Source organism: Amaranthus tricolor, chromosome 8, assembly GCF_026212465.1.
Source record: "Amaranthus tricolor cultivar Red isolate AtriRed21 chromosome 8, ASM2621246v1, whole genome shotgun sequence".
NCBI classification, from domain to species: domain Eukaryota; kingdom Viridiplantae; phylum Streptophyta; class Magnoliopsida; order Caryophyllales; family Amaranthaceae; genus Amaranthus; species Amaranthus tricolor.
In genome coordinates, this window is record NC_080054.1 from 7,664,421 (window position 1) to 7,692,265 (window position 27,845).

General features: G+C 33.7%; 1 protein-coding gene across 2 annotated transcripts; it reads left to right on the forward strand.

The window, feature by feature from the left end:
- Nucleotides 1-4,750: 4,750 nt before the first annotated feature.
- On the forward strand, nt 4,751-24,160 carry LOC130820803 (callose synthase 5). 2 transcript variants are annotated; one of them, XM_057686320.1, is made up of 38 exons: nt 4,751-4,939; nt 6,369-6,497; nt 6,624-6,716; nt 6,883-6,974; nt 7,081-7,207; nt 7,296-7,433; nt 7,518-7,594; nt 7,693-7,771; nt 10,016-10,141; nt 10,226-10,340; nt 11,762-12,096; nt 13,070-13,122; nt 13,249-13,309; nt 13,388-13,469; nt 13,549-13,598; nt 13,697-13,783; nt 14,134-14,256; nt 14,347-14,441; nt 14,522-14,606; nt 14,698-14,858; nt 15,923-16,046; nt 16,134-16,228; nt 16,332-16,431; nt 16,499-16,650; nt 16,805-16,914; nt 17,022-17,147; nt 17,221-17,289; nt 18,496-18,685; nt 18,773-18,887; nt 18,975-19,094; nt 19,174-19,289; nt 19,375-19,458; nt 19,752-19,864; nt 20,013-20,242; nt 21,101-21,898; nt 22,259-22,309; nt 22,411-22,596; nt 23,581-24,160. In XM_057686320.1, exons 2-38 carry the CDS (start codon nt 6,483-6,485, stop codon nt 23,809-23,811), a joined length of 5,004 nt encoding a protein of 1,667 aa, XP_057542303.1. In that variant the 5' UTR covers nt 4,751-4,939; nt 6,369-6,482; the 3' UTR covers nt 23,812-24,160. The 2 variants fall into 2 exon arrangements, with proteins under 2 accessions (XP_057542303.1, XP_057542304.1); XM_057686321.1 differs by lacking the exons at nt 4,751-4,939; nt 6,369-6,497; nt 6,624-6,716; ... (3 more) ...; nt 7,518-7,594; nt 7,693-7,771 and adding an exon at nt 7,814-8,517.
- The last annotated feature ends 3,685 nt before the right edge of the window (nt 24,161-27,845 follow it).

A 27,845-nucleotide genomic window follows, 5' to 3' on the forward strand; every position in this document is an offset into this window, starting at 1 on the left:
AATAATCAATGATTTCTGTTGTTGCACTCTTTTTTTCTCAAAATTCTAAACGTAATTCTAATTTTCTCGTTGATTCTTGATTTTTTTTGATTGAATTCAGATTTCTTCTAATCAAATTTTCGAATTTTTTAAATGATTGTAAGTTTGAGCATTGTGAAATTATGTAATCTTCGTAAGTTTTGAATCAGGCAACATTAGTTTCCAGCGTTGATTTTTTTGCAGATTTTGAGATATTGAATTGGATTAGTTTCAAATTGTTCAGCTTAGGTTGTCCAAATTGAAGATTGTGAATCGTTCAAACACAAAGGCAAATGGCGGCTTCACATGACTCTGGACCGCAGGGTCTTACAAGAAGGCCGTCCAGGAACACCGCGATTACGAATTTTTCAACGGAGGTGTTTGATCATGAGGTCGTTCCGTCCTCGTTAGTCTCAATCGTCCCCATCCTTCGTGTTGCTGGCGAAATAGAAAATGAACGACCTCGGGTTGCCTATCTCTGTATGGTCGCTGATCCATGATTTGTTTGTTTTTGTTCTTAATTGTTTATTGTGATTAAATTTTATTTTTTTGGGGGCGAAATTAGGTCGGTTTTATGCTTTTGAGAAAGCGCATAGATTGGATCCCAGCTCTACTGGGCGTGGTGTGAGGCAATTCAAGACGGGTCTCTTGCAGCGTTTAGAGCGGGTATTGCAATTTCTATATCTTAACTGCTTTCTTTTTGGCGCGCTCTGTTATTTATGTTTGAATGTCTGTTCACTATTGTTTTGAATATAAAAAATGAAAACAGTGGAAAGAGTTTACTGTGTTGACTCAGCTTTGTAGTAGTTAGATTTAGCTTAATTAAATAAAACTTCATCGGTTTCATGAAGTTAGTGAATATAGTATTTTAAGAAATAATAAAATAATAAATTTAATGGTAAAAAATAGGCATATACATATTACAATATATTAAAATAAAATTATCGAAAGAAATAAGGAAGTTTGATTGTGAACATGTCATTTGTCTTTTTCATTGGATAGTATTAATAGAATTTGACTGATTTGTACTTTTTACACTTACTATATTTACAAATTTATATTTTCGGAAAAACTCATACATTAATGGATGCAATAAGTTACAATTATTCCAATTACATAAAAATTATAATAGGAAATATATTATGTATTGTGTAGAACATTATATATTGTCTGATAAAATTCTGGAATTATACCGTGTAGAAAATTATACTACATAATAGATTACATTTATTCCTGTGTAATTGAAATTACACTATTTAGAAAATTATATTTCATAATTACACTGTGTATAAAATTGTACAACAATTTAGGAAATTACTTGAAGTACATAATAGCCTTTTTTTCCATCAATTGTTATTTAAAACTAAAATGACATAAAATTCAATTAATTGATCATTAAAATCAGTCATTTGCATTTAGATTACTATAATTACAATTTTGAATTTAAGAAAAACTGTGAAATATGGTTTGCAATCTAAAATTTCATTAAAATATTAACGTATTTAAAAATCTGTGCATTGCACGAGTTTCTATCCTAGTATTGAAATAAAATTAGTGAAAAACATATGAGAACCATATGCAATATAAAAATTCCAAAATGAAGTTAGTAAAAAATGGAGGGACCACAAATAGTAATAAAATATTAAAATGAGGTTGAACAAGATTAATTGTATTCAAAATTCATCATACAAAGTGTAGACAATTAAGTTTAACCAGACTTAGGGGTGGAACAAAGACTATAGGGCCGTATTTTCTCTCCGATGTTTAAAAACTTGAAGTCATTTGTTAATTAATGGTATGATGAGAATCAAAATTTAACATTGGTAGATTTTGAACCACTAACAAATAATATCACAGGAAGGTACATCATTGAGCTACGTTTAACTGATAAACTATTAATGAATTTGTTAATATATGAGACTGCTACTTTCAAGGGGCCCTAGGAGGGCGAACACCTTGAATGGGCCTAGAACTATCCTTGATAGGACTATAGGAGTCTAGTTGAGTTTATGATTTAACTTTTTTTTTTCTGTCAGATTTTGTTTTGATGGGAGATAAAAAAAAAATAAATTAAAACAAAAAAGATTAAAAAAAAAAACTCTATTATGATTATTTAGGAATGATAATTTTATTTAGAAATCTATAATTGACTCAAGTTTAATGTTTGATAAATCAAAAATTAAAATTTAAATCTGAACCAATTTCACTATTGAAAATGATTTCCCAAACATTATCTCAAATTCTTTATTTATAATTTCATAATTTCATTATTAAATCTACAATTTGAAAGTGAAATACTTATTCTCTCAAACACAACCTTACGGTAAAGTTGACTGGTTTTAATTCATAGTTTTTTTTTTTTGAAATGTTTTAATTCATAGTTTTATTCAACCTAAAATTTGGAAAGCATTATATTACTAATATGATTCTAAAGATTGATCCAGCTGCTAGGTCTAATTTATATATTAATTTAATTACACAAAAATAAGAGAATTGTATATTCAATGTTTCAATCATACAACTTAATAAAAAGATTGTAAAAATTTTATTTGGCATCCTTATAGAGCCCGCTAAATGAAAGGATTTTATTACTTGATATTGGCTTATATGGCAAACAAAATTAACCAACCTGTCATTTATAACCCTCCTAAAAATTAATTAAACTGTGCAACTTACCATTTTTAAAACAGTTAGTCTCTTGAGAGATCGTCTTTTTGAAAGACGTATCTCAAGTCCAACCCATTAAAGATTAATGTCTATTTACCATATTCTTAATGCCTACTTATATTATCCTTAATGTCTACTTACTGTATCATTAGTGCTTATTTTCAATATCTCAAATGTCTACTTACATTATTCTTATACCAACTTATAATATTTTAAAAATATATGATGGGCTGGCCCAATTAGAGATGGTCTTTCAAAAAGATTATCTCTCACAAGAATTTGTGTTTTTAAAAACAAATTGAAATGAATGACTCTTACTTAGAATGAGCTATATGAAATAAATGATTGATTGGAGTTTATTACGTACTGTAAATTAATATCCTTATAAACTGAATAATTTGAATATTTTTATAAAACTAATCAGCTAAATTTTGCTACATAGAATGATAAAACAATGTCATTTATATATATATATATATATAAATATATATATATATATATATATATATATATATATATATATATATATATATATATATATATATATATTTATTTGTTTATCTTAATGGAGAAATATAAGGAGCGAAAGAAAGATATACATTTGGTGTTCATTGACTTAGAGAAAGCGTATGATAGCATACCACGACGTGTCATCTGGGATAGCTTCATGGCTAGAGGTATTTCTTCAGTGTACATTGACGCAATACGGGATATGTAAGACAGAGTTTCGACTAGCATTCAAACACCGGTGGGGATAACAGAACCTTTTCCGGTTAAAGTGGGACTACATCAGGAATCGGCTCTAAGCCCTTTCATTTTTACTGTCATAATGGAAGAGATTTCTAAATCTTTTTGGGAGACGGTACCGTGGTGTATGATTTTCGCAGACAACATAGTGCTGGTAGTAGAAACTAGAGAGGAGGTTAGTAACAAATTGGATGAGTGGAGGGAAGCTTTAGAAGGTAAAGATTTGCGCATTAGCCGTATGAAAACCGAGTATTTGCGCTGCGACTTTAGTGGGACACAAGCGGTAGGTGAACCACAGGTGTCCATAGATGAAACAGTTGTTAAGAGTGCAACCAAGTACATGTATTTGGGATCGATCATTCAAAGGGATAGGGAGATTGACGGGGATGTAAGTCATCGTATACAGGCGGGTTGGCTCAAGTGGCGAGTAGGATGATTTAATGGCCTAGGATTCTGTTTGATGTTTTTTCTTCAGCTGATATTAATGCTCTATTAATTTTATGATTCTTCAATTGTATTGCATTAAGTTCTTGAGCTCTATAAATAGAGAGCTCATATGCTCATTTATAACCATCAAATACAAACCCCTTAGCCTAAACATATAGTCTATAATCTCTTACTTTTAATTGTAATCATTTATTGTAAAAGTTCTTGAACTCCATTGTTCTAATATAAACAAAGAAACTACACACCTCCAATGACGTAGCTTACATTGGGTGAATCTCGTAAATGCTTATGCCAATTGTTTGCATTTTAGTTCTTTCATATATTGTCTTTTCATTGAAGTTATTATTTTAAGGTACTTTATACCTTCGATCTTAGTGATATGAGAGTTTGCAAATAGTTTCTTAGACTTTAATCTAACTGTCAGTTTATATAATATTGTGGTAATTTTATAGGATAATTGTTTTTTAATCTTAGAAAAACTTTATTCAATTTATTTGCAAAATATAAGATGAAAATTAGAGCAAGTTAGGATCCCAATTCTCAATTTTTAAGTAGTACTACTCTCGGTTCTTGAACTATCAGTTTAACATGCTCTTCGATAGTTCTCTACCAACATTAGTGACTAAAATTATTATCGAATCAGGACAATAAAACAAGTGTTCCTCGTCGGGTCAAGAAGACTGATGCCCGGGAAATCGAGAGTTATTACCAGCAATATTACTCTCAATATATCCGAGCACTTGACCAAGGAGAGCAGGCCGACAGAGCCCAGCTCGGCAAAGCTTATCAAACTGCGGGAGTCCTTTTTGAAGTTCTCTGTGCCGTCACCAAGACCGAGAAAGGAGAAGAAGTTGCTCCTGAGGTTGGTTACTGCTATTGTATATGTTGCACATTACATGTTCAACGAAATGCATTTGTTGATATACGGAGTAATGCAATGCGTTTGTAGATTATTGCTGCTGCAAGAGATGTTGAAGAGAATCAAAACAAATATGCACCCTACAATATTCTTCCACTGGATGCGGCTGGGGCTTCGCAGTCCATCATTCAGCTTGAAGAGGTACACCATTTTGTTTATTACAGGTTTAGATACAACATACAAGCCACATTGTTGTTTAGTGGCTTTCATGTTTACCAGGGTTGAGTTTTCTTTTCCCGGTTTTGTAGGAGCAATTGAAGCTTTAGCATGTTCATCACTCTAGCTGTCACAAGAACTTAATTACGAAAAGAGAAATTAACATTTTCTGTACAGTGATATTTAATACTCCGTCCTATTCACAGAGAATGGGACATTTTGGGTTTTGCACCAAAACGGTGGAAAATGTGGGGGACCACTTAAAAGTGGGTAGAAAATTCTCTTTTTCCATAAAGGGCATTGATATTTGTGTGTTATTGTGTTGTTATAGTAAGGGTAAAAGGTAAAAAATGACAAAAATAGAAATGAGAAATGTCCCATTTTCTATGAATAGGAAGGAGTATAATAAGATAAGGAACCTTGAATTAAACAAACTGTGATACTTGAAACAAAAGTTTCCAGTTTTGCTGGATAGTTGCTGGAAGATGCATCTTACCTGTGGTTCAATACATTTAACCAAGGTTTCAGTTTTCAAGTCTGATGTTACTCATCATAAGTCTTACCTTTGGGTTATTTTTTAGCTCATAAATTGATGGGCTTCAGCAAATGCTAGAAAAGACTATATAGCAAGCTTAAAATAAGGCGTGGCACTTTCTCTGCACATGATTTAACAAGCATTAGCATTACTTCTTGGGGTCAGATTTGCTTGAATAATGCAATTTATGTGATATTTCTTATCATGTACTATTAATTACATGAAGAAAATTTTGTTAGAATATGTATCTGCAGTGTTCTTAGAGATGATACTGTAGGATTCTATAAACGTTGAATCATCAGCATCTGAAAATGAACGCCAATGCATTCATGGCATTCTGGCTTGATGAAGCCATCATGGTAAAACACATAGAAAGATTGTTTTGGCCATGCTTGTGAATAGTGGTACATATTAATTTGAATTGTTTCTTAGCACAAAGTTTTCTTCAAATCATTACCAAAGCCTATTTTATTTGCTTGAAGTATCCAATTTGGGATGTCAATGATTACCCATCCATCCCAGGACCCTAACACACTCACAAGAAATGACAGAACAAGGAAACACATGCAATGTGGTATGTTTCCAGATAACTTGTTTTTCCATCTTACAAATGATTTTTCCAAATGTGAAAAATCTTCCCTTCACTGCATACTATCTGAGTCCTCTCTATCTCCTTTTTTGTTTGTGTTCTTTGAGCTATGGTGGTGGCTAGCCGCAGGACTGACATATTTGTCAGGCCTTTCACATTCAAATTTTCTTTTGTTTACCTGTTTTATATAATTGAAATCCAGGAAACCAGTTCTAATACCAAAAATCTGCCTGCTCACTGATCTGTCTCCCTCCATCTGATAATATATATCTAATTCTGCTGTTAACCAGGTTAAAGCTGCCATCTCTGCATTATGGAACCTTCGTGGCTTAAACTGGCCACTTGCATCTGAGCAGCATCGGCAGAAAACCAATGATCTTGATCTTTTTGACTGGTTGAAAGCAATGTTTGGATTCCAGGTACATTTCTTATTGTCTGCACTCTGTTTTCTTCCCTCCCCCCCCCCCCCCCCCCCCCCCCCTCTTTATACACCTGTGATTTGGAGATGAAGCATGCTGACAAAGAAGTCCATTTCAATTATGCAGAAAGACAATGTTCGAAATCAGCGAGAGAATTTGATTATATTACTTGCAAATGTTCATATAAGGCTAAATCCAAAACCTGAACCTATGAACAAGGTTTAAATCTTTTTCTCCCTCTCATTCTCCACTTAATTTTCTCCCCAAGATGTCATCTTGTGCTGTAGGGTTTTCCTGCATTGTTGATATCCATGCGTCAAGGTTGATGAGTTGCGTTGTAATTTTATTTAAGAAAGACCTTCTAATGCAACAATTGTTTTTATAGCTTGATGATAGAGCCGTTGATTCAGTAATGACCAAACTCTTCAAGAACTACAAAACATGGTGCAAGTTTCTGGGTCGAAAGCACAGTTTGAGGTTTGTACCCAATCATACAAATAATAAAGTGCTTAAACTTAGGTGTACATTCATTTTCTGCACCCCTGACATTGGACTCAGCTGATTCATCATTCTGCAAATTTAGACTACCTCAAGGTCAACATGAAGTTCAACAAAGGAAAATTCTCTATATGGGCTTATATCTTCTCATTTGGGGTGAAGCAGCAAATGTGCGTTTCATGCCAGAATGCCTATGCTACATTTTTCATAACGTAAGCACTGTTTCCTGTCTGCTTGAATGTCTTTCATCCAATAGTGAGTCTAGTCAGTAATCTAACACGTGCTTGTTCCACTTTCTAGATGGCATATGAACTTCATGGATTGTTGGCTGGAAATGTCAGCATTGTAACAGGAGAGAACATAAAGCCCTCATATGGTGGAGATGATGAGTCTTTCCTTCGGAAAGTTATCACTCCTCTCTATCGAGTTATTGAAAAGGTAATTTATATCAAAAAAATATGATCATATAGCTGCTATAGTTTTGATTTCTTTATTCGTAAAGAGTTTGTCATTCTATCACAGGAAGCCCAGAAAAGCAAAAATGGGAAGGCGCCTTACTCTACATGGTGTAACTATGATGATTTGAATGAATATTTCTGGTCAGTAAAGCTATTTTTGTTTTACTTCTGTTAGTACTTGTCCCTAGACTATTCTTAATGCTCATTCTTTTGATTCCAAATTTTTTTCTACCTTCCAGGTCATCTGATTGTTTTTCGTTAGGCTGGCCAATGCGTGATGATGGAGAATTTTTTAACTCAACCCGTGAAGCTGTTAAGGTGACCTTTAAATCTTGTTGGATACCTGCATTTCAATAAAATATGAACCACAAAGGTTTCAAATAATATCATGCTTAATAATTTCCCAATTTTTTTTTAAAAAAAGAATTAAAGCCATTGATTCCTTGGCCATTATTGTATGAACTGTTAACATGGCTTGGTTAATTTTCAGCAATGTCAATAGGTCGAATCTGATCAAGCTTAGCAGAAGACCCTAAAGTGTTGCCTTTTTTTGGTAACATTGAGATCAATCATAGGCAAAGCACAGGCTATAGTGCTAATTAAATCTCAAAATCATCAATCATCTCCTGTTGATGTACCTAGATTAGTCAATTTATTACCTGAATGATTATACAAAAGAGTGATTCTATTTCTTTTAAGCCTCTCTTTAACAGAAGCAAAGAAAAATTTATGGTTATCATCCCAAATTGTAACCATAAAAATCATGGTTTCTTGAGAGTATCAATGGCTTCAGCTTCTTAAAGCTGCAAATTACTATTAGTTAATCATGGGTATTCTTCTGCCAGATAGCTTTAGTAATATTAGTGAAACCAGGATTATTAACTATATATTAATGAACCTAAATGGGTATGTGTGCTTCTCATTCATCTTTGAAGTCCAAGAATTCCTGTGCTTTTTCCGAGTTTTCTTGTCCATACTCCTTCGACCTACAATTGCTCCACCATCATTAACTCCGGCAAGGCTACCCGTGATTTCTTTAATTTCTGTAACTCCTCTTTTACCGGGTATTGTTTTCTTCCGCACTTTGTTTTTCCCGTTTAATCTTCCTCTTTTTTTTTTTCAATTTTTTCCAAGGGAAGTGGGTATGGGTTATCTTCTTCCCTTCTCTTTCCTATTATTCTGGAGATTTTCCTTTTGGATTAATAATTGTTTGGTTGAGTTTTTGGTATGTCGCTGTTTTGGTAGGAATACTGTATTGGAAGGGGAGTTTCTTGGTCAGCATTTTTTTTTGAGATGATTTTGATTGTTTTTGAACTTTTTGAGGTTTGGTGACTTTATTGGTTGGGTATTTGAGTGCCTGGTTTGAGAGGGTGTCAGTGAGGTTAGATTTGGGTTTTTGGGATGAGTTGTCATGGTGCACGAAACAGTTGGGATAGGGCTGTTTTGGTTGTTGAATACTATGATATTCAGTTCCTTTGACAGGTTTGGCAGTGTTAGGTTGGGTGGTTGGAGGGTAGTGGTGATGGAGTGCAGGGTTGATATGGGCTCAATCATTGCCAGCAATTGATCTTCTCTTTCTTCTTTGAAGATGAGAAGAAAATACCCATGCCCTATTCCCTTGTATTCATGCCTAGAATAACCCTCTTCACTAAGATTTTTCTCACACCATTCACATAAACCTGTTCTCCATTTTCCATAAATTTCATGTACAGATTGTGACTTGAATGTGTTGATTATTTTATATTTCACAACTGCTTGAAGCTTGCTCAATGGGGAAATTGTTGGACCTAGTTTGTCAAGGAATACATCTAAAGAACCCATTTGGAACGTACCGCTATGATAACAAGTTGTTATGAACTACTAATTGTTAATGTGAGAAATATGGAGATTAGGGAAAAGAGAGAAAGGGACTACAAGTAGAGAAGAAATTACAGATTAAGAATAAGAAATTGAGAAAGAGAGCAGAGACTAAAGAAAGGGATCAAAGTAAGAGAAATACAAGAGGGAGAATAAATATCATACTCATTTCATATCCAAACAATTATTACATCGTCATATATATAGCTAAAATGCCTAACAACCTTGTTGCCATTTGCTAAATTGGTTGCACAATATTCCTTTTCTAGAAGCTTAACTAAAAGACTATTCTACCCCTCTTATGTAGATATTGATTCATCACAGGAACAATCAATCCAACTAATAGCATTCAACATGCTTTGATTTTAGCTAAAATTTGAAAATCAGTAATCTCTTTAGCAGAGAAAGAGGGAAATTATGCACTCTATCGACAAAGCTGATAAGGGTGTTATTTTTTAGTTTTACTTTGTTTACTTTTGCGTATGTCATGAATAAGAATTAAACCTATCGAATCTGAGAAAGTACTAAGCCTCTCGAATGCTTACTACTTATCTTTGACTTAAGTTAAGCCTATTTTCTTCAGTAGAATCAACTTCTTTCCTAAATTTTACAATAGCTATGTCAATTCATGGCACACTTGACACTACGACTGACAAGTGATCTAAGACAACCTGTTAGTTGATTCACACGTCTCGCGCATTTCAGGGTAGAACGACCTCTCAGGACAGCTCTAAGAGCACAGGAAAATCAAATTTCATTGAAACGCGAACATTTTGGCATATCTTTCGAAGTTTTGATCGTTTGTGGACATTCTATATACTCACTTTTCAGGTACCTTTATGCAATAAATTTGACATCAACTTGTAACTAAACCTAAAAATGTATGAGTAAAGAAATTTTGTAACTGTGTGGCAGGCATTGGTGATCATCGCGTGGAGTCAAGCCCCACTATTATCTATTTTCAAGAAAGACATCTTATATCATGTTTCAAGTATTTTTATCACTGCAGCTTTTCTTCGCTTGCTTCAAAGTATGTCACTTTCTGACGGACTTCATTCATTTTCTTGTTTAAGTAAAATGTGAAGAATATTAGAAAAGTAGCATTAAGATTGTTCTGAAATGTTGCTAAAATTTGAGGATAGTAATGTAGATCTTGTGGAATCTTTTTTTTTTTTTTTTTTTTTTTTTTTGTTTTGTTTTTTAATTTCTGGCATTAATCTTTAACAATTATTCCTGGTGTGTACTCTTCTATGTATAATCTAATAGGAGTATATTCGTAAATTATGATTTGATATTTTCTGTTATTGAACATCTCGTCTCATTTTTGGGGTTCTTGTTATACTTTGGGTTAAGCTAATTTGTAGAAGGATACAAACTATTGACATTCTAAAGAACAGTCATAGTATTGCATCTAGTTGTGGACAATAAAAGATAAAGACGTCTTTATGGTAGAACTTATCATTAATGAGGAAAACTAACTTAAATACAGTGCAGACATAAAATCATATATTATAATCTTTGTTGGCTTTGGTGGAAGATCTAAAAATTTTAATTTGGATAATCATGTGGAAGTTATCGTAGGTGTAGTCAATGTATGTTCAGTTTTCTAGAGTAGTTTAGTTTTGTATTTGCACCTGTTTTTCTTTTGTAGTAGTCGTGCAATGGAACATAGAGTAAATTATTTGAAAGTATTTTATTACAAAATTCCATATTTTTTGAATTGATCTATATTAACTAATCAATGAAGTGAAAACTAATAATTTCTGCAGTTTTGCTTATGAACTGTTTTTTCTAATTGGTTTCCGAAAAGTCTTGAAGATTATTTTGTCACAAACTCGACAAAGCTTGATAGAATGGGATAAATCTAGGAAAACTAAAGGACCTTTACGATACACGGAATGTGATAAATCTAAGAAAACAAATTAGACAAATCTTCACAGAATATGATAGAATGTGATACACTGAATATCTTCAAACATACATATTTGATTCTTGCTGCACATATTTCTTGAATCTTTCATTTAAGGGAATGTAGCTTACCAACTTTTCATCTCAAAGAATATGGGAGGATAACTTCCTATGTGTACTTCAAATTTATTGACTGAAAGTCTGAAACAGAACAATTTGTATGCTTTTTTCTAGCAAGCTGAAAAAAATAATGACTTGTTACCTATAAGTTGAATTGTTTTTTAGGTAATGCATTAGTTGAACACTTGAGTTTAGATTCACGAGGAATTTCTCCAAAAAATTCTTTTGTTCTTATCGTACCGTAAGACTTTTTTCCTTAGCATTCAGCTGCACTTTAAGATTAGATTACTTTCTTGCAGTTGCTTGATATCACACCATGTTTTCCTTGACGTACTTCATGACTCTACATATCATTTCTTCTATGATTTCTGTAAAAAACAAAATTGGTTCTTTTGACTGTTTTTCCCTTATGTTTATTTCAAGGTGTGCTGGACATGATTATCAATTTCCCACTGAGCCGTAGGTGGTCATTCATGGATGTTATTAGAAGTTTCTTGAAAATAATTATTAGTTTTGCGTGGGCCGTAGCTCTTCCGCTCTTTTATATGCATTCCTTCAATGTGGCACCTCAGCAAATTCGAGATATTCTATCATTTCTAGGGCAATTGAAGGGTGTTCCTGCTCTATATATGATGGCGGTGGTTTTATATTGTCTCCCTAATATACTGTCTGCAACACTTTTCCTTTTTCCTATGCTTCGTCGTTTTATTGAAAACTCTGATTGGCATATTGTAAGGCTTCTGATGTGGTGGTCACAGGTACTTCAATTCCTCATTCAAATGCTAGATTGTTTTTTGCAACACGCTTAAATAAGCCTATTTCAATTGAAGTGCCAATTTCTTGTTATTTATTTCTTTGGAAGTACTGTAGTGAAAAATAATCAAATAACAGAGAAGGTTGCCTTTGCAATAGGAATTTTAGCTTTTTAAATATGATTTGATGGTTGCAAGATTTAATCGGCCAATTCTGAGCATTTTTGCATATTTATTTTGAATTTTTCTATTTGCATGATTGAATGTGCAAGGTAGGTTCACTTCAAGAAAATTTCTAACGAATTTTTTTGGAAAAACCATGTAAAAAACCAAAATGTCCAAGTGTACAAGAAGTTGATAAATTCCATGAAAATTCATAAAATTTTAACAAATGATACAAAACTGAATGACGGTTAATCTAATGCTTAAGTAAATAAATGTATGAATCGGAATCATAAATAGAATGTGTGATAGGAAGGTAGTGACAACACTAATTAATTGATAGATAAATAAAATAGGAAGGAGAAGTGGGAAAGTCGGAAGGTAGTATGTCTCAAGAAAACAAAGCTCTTTTTTAGTCAGTGATTGAGTTCTAAAGTTTTTTGCATTCTTATGTAGGATTTTTTGCTTTCTAGGCTATGGTTATTTTGCCTATCCATCTTCTAATGCATCTTTGTTGATCGCTTTTTTTGTTGAAACTTGGAAACCCCTAAGGAAGTTGGTTCTTCATAACATACTCAACCATCAATGCTTACTTCAATTCCGTTTTATTCATTGCATGTCCAGAAATCAAAAGGAAAATATACTAAAGAAAAGATCAAACTGCTAAAAGTAGCTGTCACTCGGCTGTATAATGTCAATTATCTATTTTTCACATATTCTTCGGCCACTAGAAGAAATTTTACGTTATCTTTTCTTTTAGTTTTATAACTTGCTTGAATAAAATATGTCATTCTGAGTAACTCTTGTTTTTTTGCAGCCTAGAACTTATGTAGCCAGAGGAATGCATGAAAGTCAATTTTCTCTCATAAAGTGAGTCTGAGATGAATATGTCTGTATTTTGACAAACTAGACGGGGAGAAAAGTAACTGTTGAGTTTTGTACTTCTCAAGTTCTCTAATTTTCTTGCAATATTATTAACCATGGATCATTCATCAGGTATACATTGTTTTGGCTACTACTGCTGGCATCAAAGCTCGCTTTCAGCTACTTTGTCATGGTAGGCTTTTGCTTATGGAATGTTTTATCCAATTTCTATGTCCTTTCAACTTATAGCCATCTCTTTTGTTTTTTTTAGATAATCCCCTTGGTGAAGCCAACAAAAGACATAATGGACATTAAAAAAGTTGACTATCAATGGCATGAATTTTTTCCTCATGGTATCAAGAGTTCCATTTATATGCGTTTCATGGAATATACTTTTGTGATTTTGAACTGATTCATTTCCCCTTATTGCAGCTAAGCATAATTTTGGGGCGGTTGCTTCTCTTTGGGCTCCAGTTATCTTGGTGTGTGGCACACTAGCTTTCTGTCATTTGCTCTTTGCAATTCTCTGCCTTCTACATGATGCTATTCTGCAAATATTTTATCCATTATGAACATGCAGGTTTACTTCATGGATACTCAAATTTGGTACTCTATATACTCAACAATTTATGGTGGTTTTATAGGAGCATTTGATCGTCTAGGAGAGGTAATTTAGTGAACAACGTGGACTTTACCCACTTTCATCTGTTAGTTATTCAAAATGATACAAAAATTTGATTTCTTCATTCTTTTCTTTCAGACGTTATATGACTTTTCCCTCTTTTCTTTGTCCCACTCATTTTATTTGGATAAACGTTTTCAAACAGTGAATTTAAATCACCTTTATTTTGGATACTTTTCTTCTTTTGTGGAAAGCAGAAAAATCCAAACATTTATGTAGTTTTTCAGATGCCCGATCTTTGATATTCTTTGTTGTTGTAAGATCATATACAACTACTGATTTTTTAGTTTATATCTAGTTAGACATGTGATTATTGTTGTCTTCATTTGCTTCAGATTAGAACTCTTAGCATGCTGAGAACACGATTTCAATCTCTACCTGGTGCTTTCAATGATTGTCTGGTGCCTTCTGATAAGTCGCGAAAACGTGGTTTCTCATTGGCAAAGCGCTTTACTGAGGTTACTGAGCTTTTCTTAATTTTGACGGTCAAAGGTATTTGAAAGATTATGTCAGTGATATTTGGAAGTTTGCTACATGTGCTCTGATAGGCTAATGCAAGCAAGAGAAGTGAAGCAGCTAGATTTGCTCAGCTTTGGAATGAAATAATTTGTTCTTTTAGGGAAGAAGACCTTATTAATGACAGGTAAGACTCCTGAATTGAACTTGTTCATCATCTCAATTATCATACTGTTTTTTTATTGAAATAGATAAACCATTGACCAGGGAGATGGATCTGCTACTCGTGCCTTATTCGTCAGATCCTAGTTTAAAAATTATTCAATGGCCACCGTTTTTGTTGGCAAGCAAGGTAAGTGTAGTATGGAATACCATAGACTTTCCTAGGCACTTAATGTCAACCTTTTTGCCTATTGTTTTTTTTTTTGGTCTTGCTTTTGCAGATCCCAATAGCATTGGATATGGCGGTTCAGTTTAAACCTAAGGATGCTGACCTTTGGAAGCGAATATCTGCTGATGAATATATGAAATGTGCTGTGATTGAATGTTATGAATCCTTCAAGCAAGTTTTCAACATTCTGGTTGCTGGAGAAACGGAGAAAAGGTTGGTGTTGATGCTTTAAGTAATACTTTGTTTTCTTGTTTGCAACAGTTTGAATTTTGAGCTCTCTATCACCAAATATGACAATTAAAATCTCAACTCAGATTATTAAAAATTAGAGAAGTTGATTTTTGGAAATACGTATGTATGTAAAATTTAGAATTATAAACAATATGTATAAGGAAAAAATACGGTCAAACTTAGGTAATGGATGATTCTCATAGGCACCTTAATTGATATAAAACCAGAAGCGGGTAAAAATAATAAATGATTCATGAAGATCTCTCTTTTTGATTTGTTTTAGCTCATATTGCGAAACAAATTTTGGAATTTAAATTTTGGTGTTATTGTTAATGTTGTATGATAAAAGTACTTTCAAAAACTACTCTAGCAATATTGATTTCATCTTGTAAGGACATATAATTTTTGAAAAATAAATTAAGTGTCGAAATTTGGGTGTAATGATAAGTATGCGAGGGTTGCCACATTGCATGAAGGTTGTGTCAAATTCGTAAGTACTAGGTCACCGTCTTGAAGTGATGCACCACATCCTTTGATTGTGGTGTCAAATGAGCATGGAAACATTGAAACTTTGCATAATAGACTATAGATGGGGTATACGGAATAAAGAGATGAATGAGATTTAAACAAAGCCGAAGTAACATGGTGTGTATGGAATGCTATCTTTTTACCGAGGAACGATGTAGGAGATGTTGTAAGGTTTGGGGATAAAGAACTACAATTAAGTGAATGGTATAAATGTATTGCGGACAATCTCTTATGCTATAAACTGATTATATTGCATACAATATTTCATAATCCCATTCATTCTTTTTCAAACAGTAGTGTTCATAATCCCATTCATTCTTTTTCAAACAGTAGTGTTCATAATCCCATTCATTCTTTTTCAAACAGTAGTGTTCATAATCCCATTCATTCTTTTTCAAACAGTAGTGTTCATAATCCCATTCATTCTTTTTCAAACTAATGTGGTCTTATGAAACCACCTACAATGCCATTGTGGAATGTACATTCATCTTATGCATGTTGAAATGACATTTTGACAGGATTATTTCTGTCATTATAAGAGAGATTGAAAACCATATCTCGAAGAATACTTTTCTTACAAATTTCAGAATGAGCGCTTTACCCACCCTTTGTCAAAAATTTTTGGAGCTCGTGGCCTATTTGGTGAGTAATAATCAAGGGTAAATTGAATTGAAAATATAGCACCATCTAATATTGTCTAATGTAGCTTATTGTTCTTACATGTTCAAGAGAGATGGAGACTCTTCAAAAAGAGATAGTGTGGTGTTGCTACTGTTAGACATGTTGGAAGTTGTTACTCGTGACATGATGGTGAATGATATTCGGTAAACTTGTTTTATATATTCATGTTAATCTATGGTTTGGTTGAAAAGCTCAAATATATCACATTTTTGACTTGTAACTAATCAAACATTATTGTATTTCCAGTGAGTTGGCTGAACTTGGAAATAATAGTGGCAAGGATGGAAAACAACTTTTCCAAGATATAGTATTTCCCCCTAAGATTACACCACAGTGGGAAGAACAGGTATGAACAACATGATGTTTGATTGTGATAAAATAATTCAATTTCATGTTTGTTTTTCTGTCTCCAGATTCGACGCCTTTATCTACTTTTGACGGTGAAGGAATCCGCCACTGATGTTCCCCAAAATCTTGAAGCGCGAAGAAGGATTGCATTTTTCTCAAATTCACTATTTATGGATATGCCACAGGCTCCTAAAGTTCGAAAGATGCTTTCTTTTAGGTATGCTTTTTATTCCCTCATTGTACTTCAAATTGTTAGCACTGGTCACATAATTGATCTAAAACTTTAGAAATCGGAAGGTAAACTTTTAATCTTCATTATCTGTGATGCACTGTCAAATAATTGATTGATTTTTTCCTACTTGAACGTGCAGTGTCCTTACTCCGTACTACAGTGAGGAAACAGTTTACTCTAGAAATGACCTTGAAATGGAAAATGAGGATGGTATATCCATTATATACTACTTGCAAAAGATCTTTCCAGGTTCTAATACTGGCAAACTATGAATGAAAGTTTCAATGTAAGATTGCATTTTTCATTGTGGCAGCAGACTGGGGTTCCTAATCACACCATTATTCATAAATTTTTAGATGAATGGAACAACTTTATGGAAAGAATGAATTGCAAGAAAGAGCTTGATGTTTGGGAAAATGAAGAGAATGTTCTACACCTTCGCTATTGGGTTTCATTGAGAGGACAAACTCTCTGCAGAACAGGTGTGTCATAGTTATATGATGTAGTGTGGTTCTACTCGAATGTGCAATTATGCTAATGTATCCATTTATGCAGTGCGTGGGATGATGTACTATCGGAGGGCTTTGAAACTTCAGGCTTTTCTGGACATGGCTGACGAACAAGGTAGGATATCTTTCTTTTTTCTTTTGATAAAGAAAATATATTAATAAAAATAGAAGGTACACTTAAAAGACAAGATGTTCCATCCATGAAACTACCTACAAAATGACCCTTAGTTCACTTTGATATCCTGCAAAGACAAGAGGACAAACTCTTCCTTCATGACTCGTGTGTAAGATGCTGGATTTTGTGGATACTTCTCTTATTTGATTTATTAAAACTAGAAAACCAGAAATCAAATTGAAAAATAATTTTTCTAAACTAATTTCTTTTTTTTTTCAGCTATATAATTTTTAGTGGATTTTCTGCTAGAGATAATACATTAAACCTCTTCTTGGCCTGCTGTTTTCTATAAGGCTTTTGATCTCTTAAGATTTTGAACCTTTTCTTTTATTTCCTTTGACACCATCTTGTCATCGTTGTGGGATAATATGTATAATGCCTTTCCCATTATTTCATGAACAAAGATGGGGAGTTTGGGGTCACTGGCTGATCTTACTGAGTTGGGTGTTGCTTATTTCATGCATGGATAGCACATAAATGCAATTTTAAGCACCCTGGTCATTGGACATGCCATAAGGCATCTTTCCTGTCTCTCTTAATGAATCAATGCACCCTTAAGGAGCAGCCTGTTGAGGCCCTTGACACAATATAAATTCTTAGAGGCTGGAGATTTCAAACAAAGAAAATTCATAGATTTGTGAGTATAGCAGGGCAATTGCATGGATGAGCAAAGTTCTGCGGTGGCATTATGGAAGGATTCTTTAGTATATAGTTGTCTATAGAGTTCACAAAGTGACACAAGTTGTTGGGATAGCTTTCTTAAGAACCTTCAACTCTAGTTATAACGATTATGAAATATCCTATATAGATTGGGACTTAAGCATGTGTACAAAAGATGATGGAACAACTAATTCTAGTTTTTAACTTCGGAGCTTGGTGCTTTGCTTGTTGTAGTAAAACTTTGTATACGAACTTCTTGTTGATAGTTTTAGGTAAATAAACTAAAATAATAGTTTTAGGTAAGTAGTGTCATGAACCAATTTATTATACTTAATTATTTGTCATGAACTCGACAGTGAAAAGTTAGGTACTTTATTTTTTATTTGATAATTAGCAGTTAGGACTTTACCTGCAATGATGTATCAAATTCAGGCTGTTGATGGGTAAAATTGTTGATGTTTAATTTTCTTTGTTGTACATGGGCAGATATCTTGCAAGGTTATAAGGCAGTCACAACTCCAATGGAAGAGGAGAAGAAATGCCAGAGATCTCTTTATGCACAATTAGAAGCTGTTGCTGATATGAAATTCACTTATGTTGCAACATGTCAAAATTATGGTAATCAGAAGCGTAGTGGAGATCGTCGTGCTACGGACATTTTGAATTTGATGGTCAAGTAAGTATTTGTTTACAATTATAATCTTGATTTAAGTAAGCATTATCCAACTCTAGCATCTTGTTTTTAAATCTCAATTTTGTACAGTCATCCATCTTTACGTGTAGCATATGTGGATGAAGTTGAAGAAAGACAAGGGAGTCAAAAAGCACAAAAGGTGTATTATTCTGTACTGGTTAAAGCTGTTGAAAATCTTGACCAAGTAAGCATACCCGTTATTTATGTAAAAAGTCATTGATTTCCAAGAGTATTGTGATTAAGAGAACACTAATTAGATTTTTTACTATAGGAAATATACCGTATAAAGTTGCCGGGCCCAGCAAAGATAGGTGAAGGGAAGCCTGAAAACCAAAACCATGCCATAATTTTCACCAGAGGAGAAGCCCTTCAGGCCATAGATATGAATCAGGCAAGTTTGGAAGGATCATGGTTGCATATTATGAATGAATATAAGCACATCTTGATAGATATATGTTATTTCTTTGCAGGATAATTACTTAGAAGAGGCTCTGAAAATGCGCAACCTCCTGGAAGAATTTAAAGAACACCATGGAGTGCGTCCAGCTACAATTCTAGGTGTTCGTGAGCATGTCTTCACAGGAAGGTTGAGAATAGCCTAGCAACAAAATTTGTGCTCTAAAAATGTGAAATTTAGATTGATGACAAAGGTATCATTGTCTTTATTGCAGTGTCTCTTCTTTGGCTTGGTTTATGTCAAATCAGGAGACAAGCTTCGTTACTATTGGACAAAGAGTTCTTGCAAGACCATTGAAGTATGTCACTTACAGAAGCTTAGAATCAATTTATTTATGTTATTAAATGTGTTACCACTTCTTGTATGTTAAGCACAGCATACAGAAAATTTAACGTGTTAATATCAGGTTACAAAACCTATCATGTTATGTCTAGATGAAAAGTTGATTGAAATTAAGAGTATCAATTTATGTTCTCTTTTAGGATGTTAGATGATTTTTCTTAAAGATCTAAGCATAACATAAGTGAATTTTTCTTTAGATTTTATCTTTTTTTAGTTGCAACTGTCTTTTAAACTTTCCTCGATTTCCAGGGTTCGTTTCCATTATGGCCACCCAGATGTCTTTGATAGGATCTTCCATATTACTCGTGGTGGAATGAGCAAGGCTTCTCGTGGAATCAATTTGAGCGAGGACATTTTTGCTGGTAATTTCTCCACCATTCCCTTTTCCTTTGCTCTCAACTTAGTTTATCTAAGCCTGTTTAGTTTATTTCTAAAGTCAAATTTGTGTCCATTATCTTAAGGAAGTTGTTAAATTGAGCGGGCTTTTTGCCCATACATCTCATCTTGTAGGATTCAACTCAACGCTAAGGCGTGGAAATATTACTCACCATGAGTATATCCAAGTAGGGAAGGGACGAGATGTTGGGCTTAATCAAATCTCCTTGTTTGAAGCAAAAGTAGCATGTGGAAATGGGGAGCAGACACTCAGTCGAGATGTATACCGTTTAGGACATCGTTTTGACTTTTTCCGCATGCTATCGTGCTACTTCACAACTGTCGGTTTCTATGTTAGTGCCATGGTAAGTACCTTTTCACATTGTATTAGCTACTGAAAAATAGTGATTGGTTTTTATTCAATTATGCTTGTAGGTTATAGGTTATGAGTAATCTCAATAGAGCATATACTACATGCATACGATGAGCAAGCAGAAAATTACCTACATGTCAATTGTCACATGAAGCTCATTATGAAAAAATAGTTACCACAATGAGAAAAAGGAGGTTTGATTAAGATGTCAAGATAGAACTTACCAGCAATTATCCAGAAAAGCATTTGTTAACCTGTGAGATTTGATTGGATGTAACTAAAACAGTAAATAGTTACTCATGTCTGGTTGTGAAATTTTAAGTGAGATTTTAAGGGCAATGGGATTGTCTTATTTATATTAATTTTCTGAAGTCCTTGAACATAAATGAGTGATCACATGTAGTAAACTGGTGTTTGAATGAAATATAATGCGAAAGTTTGAGGAAAAGAGGTTTCTCTAGGTATCTCGATGATTTCTTATCTTAAAGCGCTTACTATCGTAACATAAATATGGATAAATCTATCATTATGTGTGACTACATGTTTGAGAATAGTGAGACCCATCCATGTGCGAAAAGATCAGATTTTTGGATTACATGAATTGGATGAAGCTCCTATTACATCTACAATACTCATGGCTAGCTTATCATGTAAAAAAGCTGATTGATATCTGTTATCAACCTGTAATTTAATTATTGTCCCTGTGAACTTTCATTTCCATGCTTAAGCCAAAAGCTGCATTCTTCTAAAGCCGCTTCTTGTACATAAGGTGTTCTATGTTGTGGACATTTTTCTGTTGCATTTTATTTGATGTTAATAATTTTTTAAAATTTTGATTCTGATTATGCAGATGGTTGTCCTTACAGCATATGCTTTTTTGTATGGAAGGCTTTATTTGTCTTTAAGCGGTTTAGAGCAGTCAATAATAAGATTTGCTAGGGCAAAGGGAGAAACTCCCTTAAAGGCGGCCATGGCCTCAGAGTCTGTAGTCCAACTTGGAATTCTAATGGCTTTGCCCATGGTCATGGAGATTGGACTGGAGAGAGGATTCAGAACTGCACTGGGTGAAATGATCATCATGCAGTTGCAACTAGCATCTGTTTTCTTCACTTTCTCTCTTGGGACAAAGGTTCATTACTATGGTCGTACCATCCTACATGGTGGAGCTAAGTACAGAGCAACTGGACGTGGTTTCGTAGTTCGCCATGAAAAATTTGCTGAAAATTATAGAATGTATTCAAGAAGCCATTTCACGAAGGGGCTAGAGCTTATGATGTTGCTTATAACATATCATCTGTATGGATCAGTGCCATCTAGTTACGGAGCCTTCGTACTTGTGACTGGCTCCATGTGGTTCTTAGTAATATCTTGGTTATTTGCTCCCTTCATATTTAATCCATCAGGATTTGAGTGGCAAAAGATAGTGGATGACTGGGATGATTGGACAAAATGGATAAGTAGTCATGGAGGTATTGGGGTACCAGCAACCAAGAGTTGGGAGTCCTGGTGGGATGAAGAGCAAGAGCACTTCCAATACACTGGATTTACGGGACGCTTCTGGGAGATTGTTCTTTCTCTACGGTTTTTTATATATCAGTATGGAGTAGTGTATCATTTGCATGTAGCCAATGACGACACAAGCATTATGGTGAGACCAAGAAGCGTCTTACATGGTTCAAGCTCTTTTTGTTTCTCAACTTTGAGATGTTTTCTTGCTTCTCCAAATTTACTCTGTTGGTTTGACAATTCCATGTTTATCCCTGCCTGTCTCTTAACATATGGATTAAAGTTTAAAGTTTTCACTAAATAGTCTTTTCAACTTTCTGGGGATTTGAGTAGAAGCAAAAGAAGTTGCATGCTGTTCTTGACCCAAATAAATCATTCTGTTTGCAACTTTGTATGGCTTGTCATGTAATTTTTGTTAGTAATTGAGCATTATTCAATAGCGTCATGTTCATCGTATTCTTTACCAGCTAGATCTTAATATAGTTATTTGGGTGCATATCAGGTTTATGGCCTGTCATGGCTTGTCATTGTCGCCGTGGTTATCATTCTAAAGGTAAAAACATATAAAACTCAACTCAAATGTCAGAAACTGCTCAAATATGGTGCGCTTGCTAATATTATACTTGCCCCTGTATTTGGGTATTGTGAATGCAGATAGTATCCATGGGTAAAAAGAAGTTCAGTGCGGATTACCAGCTGATGTTCAGACTTCTTAAACTATTTCTTTTCATTGGATTTATATCCACATTGGTGGTCTTCTTCTTATTCTTAAATCTGACAGTTGGAGACTTGTTTGTTTGTTTGCTGGCTTTCATGCCTACTGGATGGGCTCTTTTATCTGTACGCTCTCTCTCTCTCTTCTTCTCTCCCCCAATCTATTTTCATTACGCTATCTCCTTTTTTGTCTCCTTTTTATACTATGTTGTGCACACCGATACTTGGCACTTCTTTTTACCTCAAGTACCAGTGTCTGATCCTCAACACTCGGACACTTGGACACTTCAATCAAAGCCAACGATATGGCTTTTCCTTAATTAACAGAGTCGACACTTGGGCACATATTATTGTCAGGTATCAGTTCTTAAGTCCGAGTAACATAGCGTGCAGCCCATTTGAGATGTCATCCATAGCTTTGTTGACTGATCTTATACGACTCCACAAGCATTTTATGCAAATTTATTTAACAAGTGATTATCTTTGTTAACTACATCTTAATTATAAACATGTTTTTTGCAATAATGGTCACCTGTTCATTTTTCAACGCATTTCTTGTATCATGAATATTGGTTATTCAGCTTATTCTTCTATCGGAAACAACCTCTTTGTTATTACTAATAGGGATAGGGCCGCGTACATATAGTCCGCAAACCCTACCTTATGAGAGACACTTGCCCGTTTGGTAGGTAGTAATAAACGGTGGTAATGAGAATGAAAAACTAGTGTAATTTTAGTTGAAAAATTTCTTGGCTACCTTGATGACCATGCTTGTCCAACTCCAATCATCTCATTTTTTTCATAAAATTCATTCCAATGCATTACCATTGGGAGAGGTGGTATTAGGTGGTAATGGAAATTCGTAAACAAAAAAATTTTTTGTGATCAAAATTTCATTACCATGAGAATGATATGAAACTTTTGATGAAATTTCACACTATAAATCATTCACATTACCACAATTTAGTACCATTAACCAAACGGGCCGTTAATGGCATTGGGGGTGTTAATGGCATGAAAATGAATATGGTTTATTCTGTTGAATTTATGTTTGTTGAGTTTACATTTCCCTGGCTTTTCATACATAAAAAAAATATTATATATGGACAGATTGCAATAGCATGTAGGCCAGTAATGAAAGCCTTGGGAATGTGGAGCTCAGTCAAAGCCTTGGCGAGAGGTTACGACTACTTCACAGGGATTTTGATTTTCTGCCCGGTGGCAATGTTGGCTTGGTTCCCATTTATTTCTGAGTTCCAGACAAGGCTGCTGTTCAATCAGGCCTTCAGTCGAGGGCTCCAGATTCAACGGATTTTGGCTGGAGGGAAGAAGCAGAAGTGAGCCATTTACGCAGGAAACATCATTATGTTCTCATTTGAGAGAAAAAGGGTTTTTTCCAGCAAGAAAGAGAATGTTTCTGGAGTTACCACGCTCGGAATGCTTTTCTGAGACTGGAGGATGGCTGATGTTCTACACCTCAACCACATATAGACGATCAATCTCTCGGGCACAAGCTCCTCGTCCAGATTATCCTAAGCCGAAAAAGTTCCATGAGGTTGCTTAACAACAATATTCATCATCTTTTATTCGTTCTTGATTTTGTCTCTCAAACATGAATTTTACTCTTGTTTCTTTGGACTATGTAAATATGAGTTTCGAGTTCAATAAAGGTTTTTATTATTTCGGAAAATTACTTTTGAAAATTTCAACTTTTTGTGATTTTATTATAGAGATTCTAACTTTGGATTAATATTTAGAAATCTAAATGTTGATGGCAATTTAATTATGAAGTCTTGAATGACCTACAAATAGTAAAACAAGTTAACTAGGATTTTTTTACATTTTACAATTCTTAAAATAACAAAAAAGAAAGGAAAAAATCCCTAAAAGCCACCCATTAACCCCTAGAACAAGTGGTCGTTATGTTGGGGTCCTGTCACCCCCTCAACCCTTCCACTTAGCTTCGCCGCTGATCAAGGTCATCCTCTACTCTCCACCATTGATGCTTTATAAATCCAAACATCAACACCGTAGTAGCCCACCCACAAAATCAACCTAACCTTACAAGTACTTTCTGCCCAATGGTCACCAAACAGACCCAATTCAACTCTTCATTCACTTCTTTACTTCTCATAGAAAGGAAGAGAAGTTCCTCTTTCACACCCCCACACAATTTAATTCAAACTAACCCTACTTTTGGGATCAATACCATTTTGTTAATCTGATTTTTCTTAGGTATAATAAGTAAAACTATAAATTTTTCTTATTAATAGAATTGGGAATTCATATATTATTCTTGTAATAGTTGTAGAAGAAGAGGATAAAGGTGTGACCTTGAACTAGAAGCAACATTGGGTGACATAAGAGTTTTGATTTTTGTGGTGTTTGATGAGAAGTCATGAAAAGTGGGTTTGTGATGGTGTTGGTTATGGTTACAGTTTGTTAAAGGAGGTGATGCTGGTTTTGTGGTGGTCGCTTGTGGTGAGTTGGCGACAATTATGGTTAATAGAAGGTTGTGCAGGGTTTAGGAAAGGAGAGGTGATGGCTAAGGGTGAAGGAACCAAAACCACAGTAGAAAGGGAGAAAGGAAAAGGATTGTAGAGCTTATATATATATATATATATATATATATATATATATATATATATATATATATATATATATATATATATATATATATATATATATTTGTTCTAAAAAAAATTATTTAGATTAAAAATATAAGCACCACATATTGTTACTTCATTGTTACTTCATTTTATACATTATGAATAAGTGCATTATCTTTCCAAATAAGGGAAACAGGTTGAAATAATAAAAACCTTTATTGAACTTGAAACTCATATTTACATAGTCCAAAGAAACAGGAGTAAAATTCATGTTTGAGAGACAAAATCGAGAACGAATAAAAGATGATGAATATTATTGTTAAGTATGCTCATGGAACTTTTAAAAATCCTAACTTTGCATGATTTTATTCTAAAAATTCCAACTTTGAATTAATATTTAGAACTCCAAACTTTGATGGCAATCTAATTTTAAAGTACTTGACCCAATGTTGACCGGTGTAAAAGGTTAAAGTACTATGTGTTTTCTTTTCATTTGTCCATGTATCATTATGTGCTTATATTTTTAATCTGAATAATTTTTTTTTAAAAAAACAGAAAAGAAAACTCTACAACCCTTTTCCTTTCCCCCTTCTCTACTGTGGTTCTGGTTCCTTCACCCTTAGCCATCACCTCTCCTTTCCTAACCCCTGCACAACCTTCGATTGACCATAATTGCCGCCAACTCACCACAAGCGACCACCACAAAACTAACATCACCTCCTTTAACAAACTGTAACCATAATCAACACCATCACAAACCCGCTTTTCATGACTTGTCATCAAACACCACAAAAATCAAAGCTTTTATGTCACCCAATGTTGCTTCTAGTTCAATGTCACACCTTTATCCTCTTCTTCTACAACTATTACAAGAATAATATATGAATTCCCAATTCTACTAATAAGAAAAATTTATAGTTTTACTTATAATACCTAAGAAAAATCAGATTAACAAAATGGTATTGATCCCAAAAGAAGGGTTAGTTTGAATTAAATTGTGTGGGGGTGTGAAAGGAGGAACTTCTCTTCCTCTCTATGGGAAGTGAAGAAGTGAATGAAGAGTTGGATTGGGTCGGTTTGGTGACCGTTGGGGAGAAAGTACCAGCACAATTTAATCACTTTAATCCTAACTTTATAGACACTTTGAATCGTTAGATCATACTTGAATTACAAGTTCAAACCTTAACCCTAGAAGAATGATCTACTCACTATTTATGAATAACACAATAAATAAAAACCATAGAATGATATTAAGCATAATAAGGGATCATAATAATGAAACTTGCAAGGAAAACAATAATTTAAATGTGAGAGACATAATTAAGGATCCAAGAGATAATTTATGAAGAACAATATACTACTTTTGTTAAAAGACAATTACTAGGAAAATAATCAAAGTTTGACAAAGAAAGGTTAAACTAATACAAGTAATGTAAATTAATGACAAGAAATTAAAATGACAAGAAATTAAATACTAAAGAAAGCTTACAAGAATTAAAGGATGTTGAATGGAGTGAAAAAGAAGAACCAAAAAGAGGAACAAAGAAGGAAAGAAAAAAAAACCCAATAATCAAGTTTTGCTCTCTATTTATACTAGGAAGGACTTAACCATAGAGACTAATGAAAAACTAATTAAAAGATTAAGAAAATCTCCCGCTTAAAGAAATGCCGTGCAGCCCTGATCGAATCAGTCGAGTCAAATTTGCAAGATGATTCTATACAACCGAGTTCGTTTTTGGTGCTGGAAATTGCAGCAACGATCGTTATTTCTTGCTCGATAGTCAAAATGGGGAGTATAATAAATGGTTGAAAAGCTCTTGAAATCTAATTTCCAATGCTGCAAACCATGCATTAATACGATCTTCCTTTCAAAAGTTATGACTAAAAGAGTAAACATATATCAAACTTCATCTCAAAACTTTTATATTATAAACACTCTTCTACTCTTTTGCTCATTTTCTTTGTAAAACATCTTTAACCGAGGTAAAATCCCCTTAGTAAACTCAGTCATCATCAAAACCATAATAATTATGCTTACAACAATCAAAACCACTCAAAATCAACATGATTAACCAAAATGGGTAAAGTAGCATAAATCTTCAAATTAAGCACGACATTACTAACAACGACCATCATTACGGAGTATAAAATGATATAAATAAGTGTAAGTAATTGCACTTATCAAAATCCTTCACTTAGTATACCATTATCTATTTCATCAAAAACAATATGAATACTCACTAGTGGAATAAAAGTTATCCACAATGTGACATATGTTGCAGTTTAATAATAACGAAGCACAAAAGTAATAGGCAAAATTAGGAAAAAAAATAAAGACTATATGCTGCGGTTCTTTCCATAACATATAAGGTGGCATATATTGCGTTTCTATAAAGACCGCAACATATATTCATTTTATTTTTTGCTTCAAAAACTGCCTCAAGAGTAATAGTATACAAGGTTGTAGGAATAGATAATCTACCTAGGATCGTTGGAGGGGTAAAATCGAAATCGGTAGAAATGGATTGTAGGATCGTGTGGTCCAAAAAATATGCATTAATGTGATTTGGATTATTATTATCAATTATATTTATTCTTTTTCAAATTTTAATAAAAACTTATTTGACTTCATTTATTAGGTTTCGAAAAAAAATTTACTTTTAATGATCATTTTAAACTACAAATCAAGAAAACTTGAATTTTATAGTGATATTAATATAATATATTAATGATATAAGTGAAATCTGGATTATATGAAAATATATT

Coding starts and splice junctions, on each gene's coding strand:
- LOC130820803 (XM_057686320.1), top strand. Junction 7,434..7,517: donor TCTATCGAGTTATTGAAAAG/GTAATTTATATC, acceptor ATTCTATCACAG/GAAGCCCAGAAAAGCAAAAA. Junction 18,888..18,974: donor CTGTTGAAAATCTTGACCAA/GTAAGCATACCC, acceptor TTTTTACTATAG/GAAATATACCGTATAAAGTT.